We start from the raw sequence: 17,621 nt of genomic DNA on the forward strand, positions 1-17,621 counted from the left end.
CTGCAGCCTCCTCCACCCTCCTCCACCCTCTGTCCTCCTGTAGGCCTGCAGCCTCCTCCACCCTCTGTCCTCCTGTAGGCCTGCAGCCTCCTCCACCCTCCTCCACCCTCTGTCCTCCTGTAGACCTGCAGCCTCCTCCACCCTCCTCCACCCTCTGTCCTCCTGTAGGCTGCAGCCTCCTCCACCCTCCTCCACCCTCTGTCCTCCTGTAGACCTGCAGCCTCCTCCACCCTCCTCCACCCTCTGTCCTTCTGTAGTCCTGCAGCCTCCTCCACCCTCCTCCACCCTCTGTCCTCCTGTAGACCTGCAGCATGCTCCAGCCTCCGTCCGCCTCCTGCATCCCTCCTGTCAGCCTGCAGCCTGTCTGAGCCTCCTCATCACCTCCTCTGGACTGAGAGAGGAGTCCACTCTGATGAGTTTGTCTCTGGACCTGGAGCCCTGCAAGAGACACCAGGTAAAATAAGGCAGGAAGAAATGCTGACGAGGAGGAAAGATGAAAGAGAAGAATAGAGTGTAGGACGAATGGAGGATAGGAAGCTCCAGAGATGTTGTCTGTCTCCTGCCTTCATTTGTTTAAGAGAATGGTTCTGGTTGAACTGTTCCTTTAAAATGAAGGTGAATTTTTATTATTTTGAGGAACCTTGTCCAGAGATATGTGACTTTTCTTCAGCTCCAGAACTTCAGCCAGGTAGCGAATGAGCTCAGCGTTGGCCTCTCCGTCTGCTGGAGGAGCTGCGATGGAGACTCCCACCGCCTCTGCAGAGACTTCTGTGACGTAGAAGCAGAAAACATGTTAAAGTTGTAAAAGTTCAGGTGGACACAACATCAGTCCTGTTCTCATGAGCAGTGTGAGGGTGACCTGTGATGCTGCTGTGTTTGGAGCCGGGCTTTGCGTGCACCGTTATGGTAACAGCACCAGTTTTGTCTCGAGCCACCGGACAGGAAGCTTCAGCCTCGGCTGCTCCGCCGCCAGCCGACGGTCCTTTCACCTGCTGTAACAGAGCGGAGGGTTCGTTATAGTTATAGTTAGTTATAGATTAACAGATGAACAGCAGCTTCATGTTCGTCTGGAGCTGTTCCTGTTGTAACTTCACACTCACACATACAGAACCAGCGGCACCGGGACCTCTTACACCACTGACACAGTAATGAATAACCTCTGGTCTGTTTGGGACAATTTGCTGCTGTCTGTTTAATCAACTTGTACTTTGTCTCAGTAAAAAGTATTTAAAATTAGATTTAATTCATATTCACGTCACACTGAAGTTAAAGGACGGCTGGTTCTGGACAGCAGGAGTCAACTCATCTTGAGTTAAAGTAAAAAACTACTAAAAACTAAACAGAGTTCTTTATTCAATGTTCAGTCTTGTTAAATAAAAGCGTATGAACTCTTTCTGACAAAATGTCTTCTTAAGTTCAGAAATATAATATTCTGCTGGAATCAGAAGTGATCTGAACCTGCCATTAACAAGAGATAACTATCAAACACGTGTAGTGGAGCACACAGTCCAGTATGAGCTGTTTAATGTAGCATTAATTCATTACATGGAAACAGAAGTATCCTACCACAGTACTGAATTACAGTACTCGAGTAAATGTACTCAGTTAAATCGTGTGTCAGCTGCAGGAGCAGCTGGAGATGAGGTGAGAAGTGAACTTGATGTGATCTGATGTGATCAAAGTTACTGACTCTCTGTTTTTTAGGCATCTGTGTGTCTCTGGAGGAGCTTCCTGAGCGGTGAGCACCGGGCGGAGGAGGCGGTCTGCACCGGGAGAGGACGTTCAGCCGGCGGCTGTCACGTGAGCGGGTGAACGTCACAACTGCAGCCGCCTGAGAGCGTTGAGACAACCGCATAAAAGTACCAGATAGAGATGAACCAGCCCGGAGGAACATCCGCCTGCTAGCTGTTAGCCTGCTAGCTGTTAGCCTCAACAGAGAAGAAAAATGCTAACAACGTAAACACCCCGACTTCCGCTTTTCAAAATAATCACTTCCGATTCAAAATAAAAGCCTTAATGACAAAAAACGTAGTTTTCAGACATCAGTGAAGTTAGTTTTATGTTGGATATTCGACAGACAGGAAGCCGCTCCAACATTTCAAGTGCACCCGTATTACAGACTTTACAGTAAACACACGGAGAAGACGGCTACAGCGTGTACCAACTTCCTGTTTTCAAAATAAAAATGTGGGATATAAAAATGAATAAAAATTTATGAAAAATATTTAAAGATGTAAAATGTAAAAACAAGAGGTGTATCTCATGCAGCCAGTGTAGTTACATGATCCCAACATGATATTGAGTCGATTGATCACATGACCTGGAAGCTATTGAGCTAACATGCTAACATTTACATATAAAAATTCATAAAAAATCATAAAAATTCATAAAAAATATTAAGAGATCTAACATGTAAAAACAAGAGGTGTATCTCATGCAGCCAGTGTAGTTACATGATCACACGCTGATTTTGAGTCAATTGATCACATGACCTGGAAGCTATTGAGCTAGCATGCTAATATTTACATATAAAAATTCATAAAAAAATAATAAAAAATATTTAAAGATGTAAAATGTAAAAACAAGAGGCGTATCTCATGCAGCCAGTGTAGTTTCATGATCCCAACATGTTTTTGAGTCAATTGATCACATGACCTGGAAGCTATTGAGCTAAAATGCTAATAATTTGTGTGAACTGAACCTTTAATTCTCTGTCACCAACACATTGACACGACTCTTGTTCTGGTGCCATGAACCCTTTTTTTTAGGGTATAAGCAACAATCTAAAATGTGCCTTTGTGTCTGTCTCACAGTTTTTCGTGGTTTCGCAGGTTTTCTGTCTTTTGGCATCAAAGCACAAACTGAGTGTGTTCCTGTTGTTTTCTAGCTGTCGTTGAAGTGTGTGTGGCAGCTGTGTGGACCACGGTGGTTAGCTGGGAGTGTCTGCAGGCGCTGACGGGCTTCCCCTCCTCTCTGAACCGTCCTATTCATTAAAGAAAGTTTACAGCCTGGAGACGCACTGAGGGAGCCAGCTGCTGCACTAACCGCCTTGTCTTACATGGAAACTCGTCTCAGGGAGTAACTGGACCAACACACCTGAAGGCTTCGATGGAGAACAGCCAGAACCAGGAGGCCGAGGACAGCCCTTACCTGTGGTGAGAGATTTACCCAAACTTTACTGTGTGTGTTGTTTTCCTCCGTCTGCTGCTCCGTCCCTCAACTACGCTCAGACTCCTTCCATGTAGTGAAGGTGCCATGAAGCTGGAAACTCTCCAGGTTACATTCCTGCTGTGTTGGTGAGGGACAGGCTGAGACGTGGCAGAGCTTTCAGACGATATGAGCAGAGACAGCAGGAGAAGACAGCAGGAGAGGACAGCGGGGACAGCAGCTGTCTCACAGAGACTGACTCAGTACAGACCTGACTGGTCCCAGTTCAGCTTACTGGCTGCCAGACGTCATACTCGAGTAAAAGTAAAGATATTCTGCTGAAATATCACTTTGTTAGGAGTAAATTAAAGTAAAAGATACATTCAGTATATTTACATGTATGTATATACAGTACACTGTGGGTCGAGTTATTACCAGAATCAGTGTTTTTTAATCTAATAATATTAAAGTCAAAGTACTCGCTGGAACCGTGAGCAGGAAAAATGACTTTAACGACCATCAAAATAATCATTAGTCGAGTAATTGTATAAACTGTTGGATAGTTTGAGTAACAACAAAACAAAACATATTTTAACTCTTCAAGTGTTTTGTGTGTAAAAATCTTCATTTGTAAAGTAACTAGTAACTAAAGCTGTCAGATGATGTAGTGGAGTAAAAAGTACAATGTTTCCCTCTGTTTTTCTTTCATGCAAAAATGAAAATTCTCACTAATCAGGAATCATCGCGACATCGTGGACTCAAGGATGAACTGAGAGGTCAAAGGTCACTGTGACCTCATAAAACACATGTTTGGCTGTTACTCAACAATTTATATGATTTTCACACAAATGTTTATCAGGATAAAATTATGAAGTGATGACAGTTTATATCCAAAAGGTCAAAGGTCAACTTGACCGGTGCGTGGAGCCATACGACTGTGATGCAGCAGTTCTAGTTTATATGAAGTCGTGCAGCTTTGATTAACACTTTTGTTGTTAACAGTTGTTGATGATGTTCTGGGTTGTGGTTGTTTTTTCACTGGATAAAAAGGGAACAGTTGTGTATGAAATGATTTTTCATATTTACAGAGTTAATCTCATTTTCTAACTTCTCTGCAGCTTCCAGAGGACGCCGTCTCTCAGACGCAAGTGGAGGAAACGTTACGGCGGCCTGGACGGAAACAAGCTGCTGGAGCCCAATAAAGATCCAGACATGAAAGGTCTGTGTGTGTGTGTGTGTGTGTGTGTGTGTGTGTGAGTGTGTGTGAAACACCCTGTGATTAGTGGTTGTGGGCGGAGTCTGCTGGTATCTAAATTAAGTTGCTGCTCACAGGCTGAAGAGTCGGTGACTCCACCTCTGCGTCTATTTTCTGGAACAGACTCTGAGGCTGTGATCAACAAACCCACCACACGACGACTGCTCAGCTATTTCAGCTATTTCTATTTTTATTTCCATATATTTATCATATAATGTGGATATACTCAACACGCAGCCTGCTGCCTGCTGTAAGATGCTGGTGTTTGTGTCTCCAGAGCAAGAAAATCTTTATACCAAAACTTTATGAACAGAAATATGTTGTCATTTTGCATTAATAAGAAGGAAAGTGTTGAAAATATAGATGGAAGGTATCTCTGTTAAGTGGAAACTTTACAGAGGAGATAAATGTCAAAATGTTTTCCATCAACCAGTTTTGAGTCTTTCTTCAGACAACTGGAAACATCCAAAATAAACATCCAGGTGTTTCTTTTGGTTCTGGACAGTTGTGACATTGAATCAACACTGTGAAACGTGAAATATCAGAAAACGTATAATACAGTAATCAACCGGGAGGTTTCATGTTGATATCTGTCATTTTTAAATTCATTTATTTTACCAGCAATCAGATAAAAAACAGTGATTGTGATCATCAGTACACAGAATATACATACATGTATACTTTTACTTATACTTGTACTTTTAATATCAGACAGTGATGGAATGTAACTAAGTACATTTACAACCAAGTAATGTATTCAATACAATTTTGAGGTACTTTGTATATACTTATACCTTTAGTTACTAGTTTATTTACTAGTTACTTTACAGATCACATGCTGCATCAGAGCCAAATTAAATAAAAACATGAAAATAATAATAAAAAAATTATTTATTTTATCAGCAGTGGGAGAAAGCAGAAGTCGTAAACGATCGTACATGTAAATATAAGTATAATTTACTCTCTCCTTCTCTCTTCTTCTCTCTTCCTTCACTTCCTTCTCTCTTCTCGACAGATGATGGAGGGACGACAGATGTGACCCAGCAGAGGAGTGGAGCGAGCCAGGTGGACCTGCCTCAACACGTCACACATTATAACATTCTTCCAGTCAGACGCTGTTGAAGAGCTCAGAGTCGTTCTGTCTTCAGTCCGAACAGACTCTGATTCACTTTACAAACATCTGACAGGTGTAGCTGAGTACTTTTACTCAACTACTGTACTTGAGTACAATTGTGAGGTACCTTACTTCCTGCCCCACTGCCCCATTAAACACCTGTATAATACAGGTGTGTATAAGATCTCTGTCTGATTTTATGTTGTTTTAAAGGACTCAGCCCCCCGCCCAGCTCCCAGGAGCCTGATCCAGAACCAGGTTCAGACTGCAGTCCAGAGTCCGGTCCAGAAGCCCATCAGCCTCGTTAGTCCTGGACCTGCAGGTCAGACCGCCAACTTCAGCTCTCTGTGTTGTTCTCTGCAGCAGTCGGCTGGTTCTGACCCTGCTGACCCTGCTGACCCTGCAGTCCTGCAGACGGACGATATAAATGTCGTTGTTTGGAGTTTATGTCAACAAATCTCCCAAATTAAAGACAAATGTTGTAGGTCCACGTTCGCTAGAACGACATGTGAGTGTTAAAATAACTTTATGATGTGACGTCCACTCTGCGATGACCTCGTCCGTCTATGGCTCGATGATGACATCACACTGTTTCCTCCTCTGCTCCCGAGAAAAATGTTGTTTTCATTTGTGAACAGCTGACTGTCGTTTCTCAGGTTCATCACTAACATCTGACACATTCTTATATTAGAAGGATATTTTAAGTTAGTTCAAGTTTGACTCAACTCACCTGACTGAGGACCAGTACGATACAAAAATCAGAATAATAAAGAACCATCTTTAATGATTTGATGTGCAGTGGTCCCAGTGACGGCCAGTAACGGCTGCCTGAAGCCTCCTCTGCCTCAGGCCGTGGTCCAGCCGGAGGACAGAGGCCTGCCGCCCTCCCAGCCCTGGTTCCCCCCCCAGCAGAGCCCGTCCAGACGCAGGGCGTAAGTCTTCATCACTCTCAGCACCATCGCCTGAACGCCCCTCCCTCCTGACGAAACTCCTCTGTTGTTTCAGAGCTGCTGACGTGCTGTTTGACAGCTTCGCTTCAGATGGAAGAATCAACGTCAACCAGTTCTTTGAGGTATTTTCACTCATACGCAAAAATTCAGAAGAGGGAGAAACATAAACTCACTTACACGTCTTCATAAAGGAGCAGTTCACCCAAAACTTAAAGTGTGTGACGGGGGGAAGGTTGGATGGGTCAGACACTGGACTTTCCTTCTGGAGACCGAGGTTCACGTCCTGTTTGTGACCAAGAGTCAAGAATGATTAGATAAGATAGACTTTGTTGATCCCTCAGAGAGTCGTAAGAAGAGAGAAAACTCTGAACTATAGATAGAAACACACACATAAGTAAGTTAACGTACATGAATGACATAACTTAGGTTATATAAATGATGTAATGACTGGATTTTCAGTTTTGGGTGAACTGTTCCTTTAAGTCTTTCTAATAATTAGTAAATAAAATTAAATTGATCCATCAAGTTCTTCACATCAGGTTGTCTCCAGACTTTAGACAGAAAGAGTCACAAGCTGCAGGTGTGGAGGGTCTGAGAGACTGAGTCAGGTTGTCTTTCAGGCCATCTGGAGCTCCGGGCTGCACCGGTCCGACCCTCGGCTCAGAGAGTGTTTCTTCCACCTGAGGAAACTCCAGGACGCCGAGGGATCAGTGGACAGAAACACCTTCCACAGGTCCTTCTTTCTTTTCGGACTGGATTCTTTGTTACTTATTCAGCAGAACCTTCACATGACAGCCGGTTCTTTTCTCCTGCACTCGTCTCTGGTGTTTTCCATTCAGAAAATAAGAATCTACATTAGATGTTTTGCAGACGACTCACTGATTTATCTCCAGATAGTCTGACAATCAGAATCCCTTCTTCTGTGTCAAGTTCAGGATGCTGTTACAGGTCTCGATCTGGTTCTGTTGTGTTTAGTGATGTAACCATGTTTTGTTCATGGATGTTATCCTGATTTTTTTGTTTTTGTTTTTAGGTGCGTCACAGGATTCGTCTCGCTCATTCTGAAAGCTCTGCAGGGACGATTTGTCATCCCAGATTTTTCCACCTTCACTGAAGAAGCTCAGAAATTGTTTTCAAGGTGTCGTCAGCTGTCGTCTGTACAGGTGAGTTCTGCTCTGACACCTGATTCTCCCACCTGCTCCCTAAACCCTCTGTAACTTAATGTACAGTAACAGTCCAAAACTCAGACTGGACGACGTTGGACCAGGAGGTCTTTGGTAGAAAGTCTAAAGAATCTGGACAATGAAACTGTTGAAAATGTTTTATTTTCTTCGTGCAAATGAAACAACTGGAGCAGATTTTTGATGCTACAGTTGGTGATGAACTCAAAGGACCTTTTCATTGTTTGTATTTGTTGAATCAGGAGAAGGAGAGCATGGACAGCACCAAGTGGGGCGTCTCAATCTGCACTGTGGATGGACAGAGGTATCCTCATCATGCAGCTCAGCTGAACCTGAACATCTTTATAGATCTCATTTCTTTATATACTGCTGATCAGGAATCATCTCATCAGGGCCATTACTAAAGTAGATAAGTCTCCATTACTGCATCCTCTGACATCACACTCAGGGTGGGAAGCTAACATACCATATATAACTGTGTTACAGGTTACATGTTGTATAAACAACACAACACTCCTGATTCACTGGTCATCACTTCCTGTCATTCCTTCACAGTAAAAGCCTTTTGTTATTGTCCAGCTATGTGAGTAAAATGAATATACAGTAAACAGAATTAATCTCCCTTGTCTGTCTGTCTGTCTGTGTCTCTCTGTCTATCAGGTTGTCTCTCGGGGACTGGGCCGGTTCTCTGGTTCTGGGTGAGGTGTCATGGCCGCTGGTGTATGGCGTTGTGGTGGACCTGCTGGGTTCTGAGCTCGTCCACAGATACGTTGGTGTGGAGGGCTACTCTGCATACGACTCTCCGTTCACACTCACTAAAACAGGTCGAGACATCTCTAGACCCACGTTCAGTCAGATATCTGAAGTTTGAGAGTAAGAACTTCAACTTATCTCCTAAAAAAGGAGGAGATAATGACTCTACTTATATTTTTGGATCGGTCAATCGATAGATGGTTTTACTGATTTTTAAATTTTATTTTTGCTTTGTTGCCTGTTGGTCTGACTCAATGAAAAGTTTGAATTCATTCACTGCAGCCTTCATTGTTACATTGAAAGATTGGATAAGAAACAATGTGGACTCCTCGAGCATTCTTACTTTTACTGAAGTTAAAGTCTGAGTACTTCCTTCTTTGAGTCTTTAGGAATGATGGTATTCAGAAAAACAGTAAAGTTTTAGCTTTGCATTATATAACAGGCAAGAACTGGAGTAACATCCTACTGCATGTGTGTGGCTCAGACCCTTTGACCCTTGACCTTTGACCTTTGACCCTGTACCACAGAGGACAATAACACTTTGATTTTACATTTCTGTGTGCAGGAATCCCTCACAGCCCGCTCACTGAGACCGGAGCCATCGTTACTACGTCTTTACTACAGGTAACTCATCCATCCATCCATCCATCATCCATCATCCATCCATCATCCATCCATCATCCATCATCCATCCATCATCCATCCATCATCCATCCATCCATCCATCCATTCATCCATCATCCATCATACATCCATTCATCCATTATCCATCATACATCCATCCATCATCCATCATACATCCATCCATCATCCATCATACATCCATTCATCCATCCATCCATCCATCCATCCATCATCCATCATCCATCCATCCATCCATCATCCATCCATCATCCATCCATCATCCATCATCCATCCATCCACCCATCCATCCATCATCCATCCATCATCCATCCATCATCCATCATCCATCATCCATCCATCATCCATCCATCCATTCATCCATCCATCCATCCATCATTCATCCATCCATCCATCATCCATCCATCATCCATCCATCCATCCATTCATCCATTATCCACCATACATCCATCCATCCATCATCCATCATCCATCCATTCATCCATCCATCCATCCATCATCCATCATCCATCATCCATCCATCATCCATCCATCATCCATCCATCCATCCATTCATCCATTATCCATCATACATCCATCCATCATCCATCATGCATCCATCCATCCATCATCCATCATCATCCATCCATCCATTCATCCATCCATCCATCCATCCATCATCCATACATCCATCCATCCATCCATCATCCATCATCATCCATCCATCCATCATCCATCCATCCATCCATCCATCCATCATCCATCCATCATCCATCATCCATCCATCATCCATCATCATCCATCCATCCATCCATCCATCCATCCATCATCCATCCATCATCCATCCATCCATCATCCATCCATCCATCATCCATCCATCATCCATCCATCATCCCTTAAAGCTGCTGTGTTGTGTCTCCAGCTGGCGGGGAGGCTCAGTGCAGAGGAGGAGGAGAAGTTTGACTCGGTAAGTGACTCAGACACAAACTGTGAACGTTCTCGTAGGAACCATCACGCTGACTGTTCCCGTGTTTGTTCTGCAGGTTCTGAACGTCATCCGGAGGCTCTGCAACAAGGAGCACGTCAGCTTAAACTGCAGCAGGTTCTCTGAATTTATTTACTGAACCATTTATTTATTTATTTGTTATTTTTTAAAATATGTATTTAAGTTCTGACTTCTTTATTCTGAGAAAAAAGTCAGAACTTAAGTTCATTTTCACGTCGGGCCTAATCCTCTTCTGAAGGAGAACAATGTGCAGGTTAAATCAAACAGAAGATGCTTCACCTCCTCTTGATTCTCCATGTTTCAGCGTGTGAGGCAGTAAAGTGAGTTTTGTTGTTGTCGTGTTGATCTTTAGTTTTCAGAGCAGCAGGAAGGCCAGCGTCAGACTCCACGCTCTGTCCTTCTACCTGCAGGAGAAGAAGGTAAAGATCATAAACATTAAAGATGATCGGCGTCTCCTCTTCTCGCTGTTTCTAACTCATCTCCTCATCTTCAGTGTTTTCCAGAGAAGGCCGACATTACTGCTGCGCTGGATCTAATGCTGCAGGTACACATTCACCTCCTGTCAGTTTGTCCAACGTTCACATTTGCTCATAAAAATGTTCTGAACTAGTTTGGTATCGTGTGTTTGTGGTTCTGCAGCGACTTTAACAGCATGTAACTCTACCTGTTGGCCACCAGGTGTCACACTGACACTGTGACTGACTGCTGTGAGTTTATCTTCACTGCAGAGGAAGAAGAAGAATCTCTTTTAGTGAAAAACATGAGAATGAAAACACATTAAAGAGAGTTATTGTTATTTAAGAAGCCTCGGTGAACACAGTTCATGTTTCTGTGAGGACGTCGAGTGTTTAATGAAAACTTCACCTGGTGCTCGAATAATTAACACAAAACAAAGTGATGAACAGTCAGACGCCACGAAATCAACATCCATCCGTGCGTGATGGGCACGTGATGACTGAGTGATTTCATCTTACATTTAAAATCAAGTGTGGTATAAAAAAAACATTTCACGAAGGATTCACATTAAACTCACATTAAAGGGATAATCTGTCAGACTTTAGTCCAGACAACATTTTCATCACCTCCTTTGCAGAATATAAACACACTTTTATTTTTAGCTTTTTAAAACGCACCAGAGTTTAATGTCTGGATCCAAACAGCCACAAGAACTTTACAAAATGTTACTAATGAACCAAGAAACATTCGATCAAAACAGAAGTAAAGAAGAACCTGACTCAGCGTTCACCACATGAAGAAGCTTCAAGTTTCACTACAGACAACAAAATAACTCTTTTATCAGCATTTAGCTTTAATGTGCTGCGAGGACTGTGAACATTTGTGCTCTTCCTGTTCGCTCTGCACGCTTTCTGTGAATATTTCACGGTTAAAGTATCAGTGAGAATGTTTTAACATTTCAACATCTGTATTTTCAAAGTGTTCCTCAACAGAGATCACCTGCGAGTCGGGAGCAGCCATGGCCGCCTCGTTAGCTAACGGGGGCCTCTGCCCTCTGTCAGGTGACCAGGTGCTGTCGCCGGCGGCAACGCGGAGTATGCTGTCCATGATGCAGGTGGCGGGGATGAAGGATTACTCCACGACCTTCCACTACAAGGTCCGGTCTCTATCCTGCTGTAGTTATTCCCTGAACGAGTGAGCGTATATATATAATTAAAAAATTCACTTGACTTGACCCGGCCAGTCAATACGTGTCCATCATCACATTTTATTAATGATGTCACTGTGTAACATGTGTGCTGATTGGACCTGTAGCTCGAACTGAACCAGAAAAGAATCTTTGTGATGTATCTACAGTTTTTGCTGTGAAAACATATGACCGACCTTAAATCGCCCACTTTTAGAATGGAGTTTGGTTTGTCCCATTGAAAGGCCAGCAGGAGCAGAGGTCAACATCAATAAGTCACATTAACTGAGCCGACCTGCCTTCTAATGATGAAGCTTATAGTCAGGATGAAGTAACGCAGGAAGTGGAGCTGGACCCGACCTGTCGCCGCTCAGCTCAGAGTTTTGTACTAAACACAACAGAGACAGCGGCTCGAGTCTCACGTCTGACTTTGAGTTGTTGATTTCAACCTCATGGAGCCTCTGAAGTCAGAGGAGTCTTTATTTTATTGGATGTAGTTGTAGTTGGGTTTTGTAGTTCCTTACTCACTATAAGCAAAGAAAACAGGACATTTTTGATGGTTAATATTTAGTTGATGTCTTCCTCCTATTTCTTTTGCTCACATCCAGTCAGTCAATCCAAGCTTCAGTGTGTGACTGCAGATATTACGGATCTTTACTCGTACCATCGGATCTAAAGTTGTTATTGTTGCAGACGTCTGTGCCGGCCGTGTCCAGCAGCCAGGGCTCGCTGCTGGCCGTGGTTCCTGGTGTTCTGGGTCTGATGGCGTTCTCTCCGGAGTCCGACGCCTGTGGAAACCCCTGGAGGGCCGTCCACTTCTGCCAGGTAGCTTCTCATTTTCAATTCTTTTGCTCTGTGATTAAACCGTTCAAGGTATTTTGAAGAAGGAATAAATTGTGAGGAGTGAATAAAACAATGGGAAGTGTGTTAGACTGCAGACTCAACATTAGGACTGATGTAGATGTTAAAGTCGAGAGCGTCTGAAACAGGTGAAAAGTGAGACAATTGATTAGAAATGAGACAAATATCCTGAGACGTGTTTGTCCAGTGTTACGGTGGAGTAAAGTGCAGATGTTTGTTCACAGGAGCTGATTTCAACATTTCAGCTGCACAGTTTTGACATCAGGACTCCGTTCAGGCAGATTCTGGCCTACAGACAGTGGAAGGCTGAATCTGAGGTTGGTTCTGCGTCTCTGTTCTGATCCCAGACCAGTTTATCTCACAGATGAGGTGTTTAAAGAGCCTCCTCTCCTCTGCAGGGGTACCAGATCATGAACGTCCTGCTGGCAGCGTTTAAAGGAGACGTCCAGGCCCTGAGGAGGTGCGGTCAGATTTTAATATTACAACATTTCACAACCACTTACAGACAGATGATTATTAAAGTAGAGGAAGAAACAACACACACCGTTTTCACTGTGAGAAAGGATTTATTGGAACGTTGTCGCGCTCCTCGACGCCAACGATGACAATCAGCCCACAAATCTTTTTCTATGTTTTAATATCGGAGCATATCAGACAACATACACACCAATACTGATCTCTGATAGCCAATATCAACCGACAACATCTGTCGGGCTCTAATGATTCATATTTCATTTTCTGATGACATCATCCGTAGGAGACGAAAATTCAGTGAATATCATCAGGACACAGAAAAAGAGCCACGGTGACGTCAGAGCTTTTCTCAGTGACGTCTGCAAAATCTTAAAATGCTCAGTGAGTCTAAAGATTTCTGCCCGTCAGACATGATCTCTTCTTCTCTGGTTGTCTGCAGGTACTTCCTGTCTGGAGTGGATGTGAACGCTGTCGACTACGACGGCCGGTCGGCTCTGCACGTGGCGGCCGCCGAAGGTCACACAGAGGTCATCCGCTTCCTGTTGGAGAACGCCGGAGCGAATGGCGCCCTGCAGGACAGGTGAGACCGACCTGCTGAACACAGTCTGTGACCAGCAGCCGCAGCAGGCGGCAGCTTTAAAATAAACCTGAAACACGTTTGTTGGTGCAGCGAGGACGTTTCTGCAACGTCCAATAAAATCACCTTGTGTCAGTCATTTTCCTGAATCTCAGAGTTTCTGTGTTTTTGAACAAGAAAGATGATGGCAGGTACAAAAAACAGAAAAGATCTTGAAATGAGAAAATACTTTGTACTCTGTGGTCACGTCTTAAAGCAGCTTCATGTCTCCTGTTTACCTTCATGTCACAGCTGCAGGATCAGTTGATGGTACTTATAACAGAGTGAAGGTCGACTCTGTCACACAACATTAAATCAATAAAATAACTTTAAAATGAAACAGAAATGCAGTTAAAAAGACAAACAAACAACCAATAAGGGGGAACTACAATATCGAACACATGTCGACTCTGCATGTGAACTGCAGCTCTTTACGTGTGATTTGGGGGGTTTTTTCACACGAAGGTAAAATTTCCACATCTTCTTACGTCCTTCACTGCTTTTATCATCTTTTATCATCTTTTATCATCTTTTTACTGCTCTTAATATTTTTTATCTGTTTCCTCTCATGTGACGTCGTCTTCTTACTGATTTATTCTTTTATTCATCATGTTTTTACAGTTTCTGCTCTCTTGTGTTTCGACCTCAGACTCATTTGTTCGACTGTTTATTCTGTCACATCTTCCTGAGTTTCCTGTTGTTGCTTGATTGTCAAAACACATTGTAAACTCTGTTTTTAAAATGTGCTTTGTGCATAAAGTTTATTATCATTATTACTTCTTCACATGAATTCCTCATTTTCATGTGTGAGTTACAATTTTAACACATGAGACAAAAATATCTTGAGTGAATTTTGCCTCCTCACTTTAATTATCGCATATTTAATTATTTCACATGTGAACTAAACTTTTAACGTGACGATAAAATAATGTCACATGTGAAATGAACATTTGAACAATCTGCTTTTTGAATGCTGAATGAAAACGTTCACCTGCAGACGTCTGCAGTCAGTGAAGCTGTGGAGGATCCACACCTCCTCAGGTGTCTCCGTCGTCTCCATCGTCCAGTGTTGGTTCAGTGCGGTGACGCCTGTGTGAGGCGCCTGTTGGAGCGACTGCGTGTGATGTAGTTCTGTCTTTGCACCAGGTGGGGGAGCTCTCCTCTGCAGGAGGCCAGGAGGAGGAACAGGGAGGCTGCAGTCCGGCTGCTGCAGGGAGCCGTCTGAGCCCAAACACAGTCTGACCTTCGACCTTTAACCGAGCTCTCCAGGTGTGGATCAGGTGGAAGAAGTGTTCCAGGTTTTGTTCAGCAAAGATGAATAAATCCAGTAAACCGTCTCCAGAGTTATCTGGATAACTGCAGGCTCTCTGTTGGAGGCGTGTTGAGTGAAAACTGCTTCATGTAATGAATAACTTACATCATTTAGCGTAAACAGCTGAACTCCACACATGTATTAACTGGAGATCTGTGAGGAGTTTGACTTCTCTTTGTCTCTGGACTGAGAGCCGCTCCTGCAGCCCGGTTCGGTCCAGTTGGTCTGACGAGTGAATAATTAATATTCTGCTCACATCAGCTTCTTTTCTGTCGATGACAAAACGCTGCACTGGAATCTGCTGCTGTGGTTTTCAATAAAGCAGCTTTCTGTTCCTGAGAAGTCGTTTCCTTCTGTAAACGTACGTGTTTCCATCAGTTACACCCCGAAATATAAACTTAGATGATGTAACAGCTGATAAGTGTCTCTGCTTTCCCAAGAGGACGACGTGAACCAGCTGAGCTGATGACCTGAAGATCGTCACCTTCTCGATAAATAAGATGTTTATGTTTAATGTAAAGATCTGGAGCAGCCGTGCCTTTGAAGTTTAATGTGTGCAGAATAAATGAGTATTTTCTGCAGGCGATAAAGAGGAAAGCTTCAAATGTACGTAAGAGTCCAGTAAAACACAAATTACTCCTTTAAACCGTCTGAAACTGTTTCAGATTCTTTGCTTCTTTATCTCAAACGACAAAAAACAACTTTTATATTGTATACATTGAGACATTGTGTATATATATATATATACAATGTACGTGTTGATTTGAAGTATTTAAATTACCTGAAACTTTACATCTAATCTAAGTTTTTCTGTCATGTTGGGTCAGTGTGAATAAATTAAAGGTGCATTACGAAATACTTTTAGTAAAAGATTATCACCAGTTTGTTGTGTCGTCTGCTGTTGCAGAAATATCTAATGAAGTTAGCATGCTAACCAGCTAGCCGCGGGCCTGAACACCTCTCTCCTGTTGGTCTAAAGCTCCTGAGCTAGCAGTGTAACACCGAACTCCACCAGTAGTCCCGCTAGCTGCATGGCTAACTGAGCTAAAAAGCTCTATATAATAACGTCAGCAGCAGTTAGCAGTGACTCTGGTGATGTGCTGCCCCCTGTTTGTTTGGAGCATAAATTCAACAGGTGGCCAATTCTTACATACTGCACCTTTAAAGAACTTCCACATAAACATAATGTGTTTTCTAGTTTATTGTTCACGTATTAAACGTAAAAGTAATCAGTTGTTCTGTCTCCCGTCTAAATAATCGTATATCCTGTAAAGAGCGGCTCGTCTTTACATCCACAGGCGTGTTCATGTGTTTACTAGAACAGTAACAAGGTAAAATGATCGACTTATCTGGTATTTAGTCTTCTTGATTAACACTAGATGACAACATCTTATAAAATGAAGCGTGAATCAGATTTATTGTCACTTCTGGCTCAGTGTTGTAAACAGACGTGATAATTATCTGCTGACATTGAGAGATTTGTTTGTTTGGTTGGTTTTAAAACATTTCTCTGCAGCCTGCTGAAGGTATTTGTACTACAACATGTTTGTAATATTAAAACACTGCAGGAACATTTTAACTTTAACTGTTTCTCTATAAATCAAATAAACGTGACTTTGTCTTCTCTGAAGCTTCTGACTCGTTTTCTTCATGAACCTGAAACTTTTCGCTCTTGTTGTTCTGAACTTCTTCAGCTGTGGCCGCTCATGAATATTCATGAGATGAAGTTTTCTGGACCAATCATCGGCTCAGAAGCAGGACGCTGCGTCAAGCTCCAATCAGAGCCATACAGGAAGTGAGCTGCTTCACCTTCACAATAAGAGTATTACGTATAACGTCAGCTTTAAACAGTTGAATTAATTTAGTTCAGGAGTTTGTTTCCCTGCAGGCTGTTTTCATGCTGATGACATGTCAAACATTTATTATAGAGCTGATGAACCGTGAGAGAAATAATCTGCTGAACGTTTTTTAAGCAGAATTGCCAGAACTTTGCTTCTCGTGTGATGTAACTGAAATATCTTTGGGTCATCTGAAGACATTTCTGTAGATTTGGTGAAACTGTGATGGACTTTTTTTGACAATCAATCAAAAAATAACCAGCAGATTCATTGAGAATGAAAACAACCATCAGTTGCAGCCTTATTAAAGGTCACATTGTGAAACAGTCGGTGGTGATTAAAGAACAGATAAATATAATCAGACGCACACACACAAAATAACAACAGACGTTTTCCAGAGAGAAACATCGATTCATGAGCTCAAACTGACTTTAAGAAAAAAGTTCCCTGCTGAACATGAACATCTGACAGCAGTTTGTTCCCACTGCAGCTAAAATAAGCTCAGCTGCTCTGTAATTGTTGTTTACTGTACAAAAGACTGAACTGACTCAACGTCAGCACTGTTTGAACTAAAAGCAGCAGCAGGAGGCGTCCAGCAGGTCCTGAACAAAGAGAGAGGGAGAAGTTAGTTAGTTCCCTGTGACAGAAACCGACCGTCAACTGAAACACAAGTATCATGTATGTTTTCCACATGAAGGAAACAGGAAGGAGCCGGACTTCAGCTCTCCATGTGGGGTTGAATCACACAGATGATGTTTGTCAGTCTGTCATCAGACTAATGAAGCATCAGACTGTGACGTCATTATAAAGACATCACAGCCGACGGCGTCGTTAGTGACGTCGTCTCCTCA

The 17,621-nt window shown here is 42.8% G+C and overlaps 2 protein-coding genes across 3 annotated transcripts; one reads left to right on the plus strand and one right to left on the minus strand.

Moving 5' to 3' along the window:
- Positions 1–235: 235 nt before the first annotated feature.
- Positions 236–1,894, minus strand: cUnh15orf40 (chromosome Un C15orf40 homolog; the record flags this gene model as incomplete). 2 transcript variants are annotated; one of them, XM_084363613.1, is made up of 4 exons in its annotated part: positions 236–438; positions 641–768; positions 860–989; positions 1,691–1,894. In XM_084363613.1, the coding sequence occupies 4 exons, from the start codon at positions 1,892–1,894 to the stop codon at positions 349–351; spliced, it is 552 nt and encodes a 183-aa protein (XP_084219739.1). In that variant the 3' UTR covers positions 236–348. The 2 variants fall into 2 exon arrangements, with proteins under 2 accessions (XP_084219739.1, XP_084219738.1); XM_084363612.1 differs by having other exon boundaries at positions 240–438; positions 860–992.
- Positions 1,895–2,951: 1,057 nt separating this feature from the next.
- On the plus strand, positions 2,952–15,607 carry glsl (glutaminase like). The gene is made up of 21 exons (XM_084363585.1): positions 2,952–3,155; positions 4,266–4,366; positions 5,418–5,467; positions 5,730–5,838; positions 6,316–6,448; positions 6,522–6,588; positions 7,087–7,199; positions 7,500–7,629; positions 7,890–7,951; positions 8,308–8,471; positions 8,966–9,024; positions 9,944–9,988; positions 10,065–10,123; positions 10,380–10,446; positions 10,521–10,571; positions 11,463–11,639; positions 12,363–12,494; positions 12,755–12,847; positions 12,929–12,990; positions 13,444–13,584; positions 14,767–15,607. Exons 1-21 carry the CDS (start codon positions 3,109–3,111, stop codon positions 14,843–14,845), a joined length of 1,941 nt encoding a protein of 646 aa, XP_084219711.1. The 5' UTR covers positions 2,952–3,108; the 3' UTR covers positions 14,846–15,607.
- Positions 15,608–17,621: the final 2,014 nt, after the last annotated feature.

Source organism: Pagrus pagrus, assembly GCF_965226575.1.
Source record: "Pagrus pagrus genome assembly, chromosome: 10".
Classification (NCBI taxonomy): Eukaryota; Metazoa; Chordata; class Actinopteri; order Spariformes; family Sparidae; genus Pagrus; species Pagrus pagrus.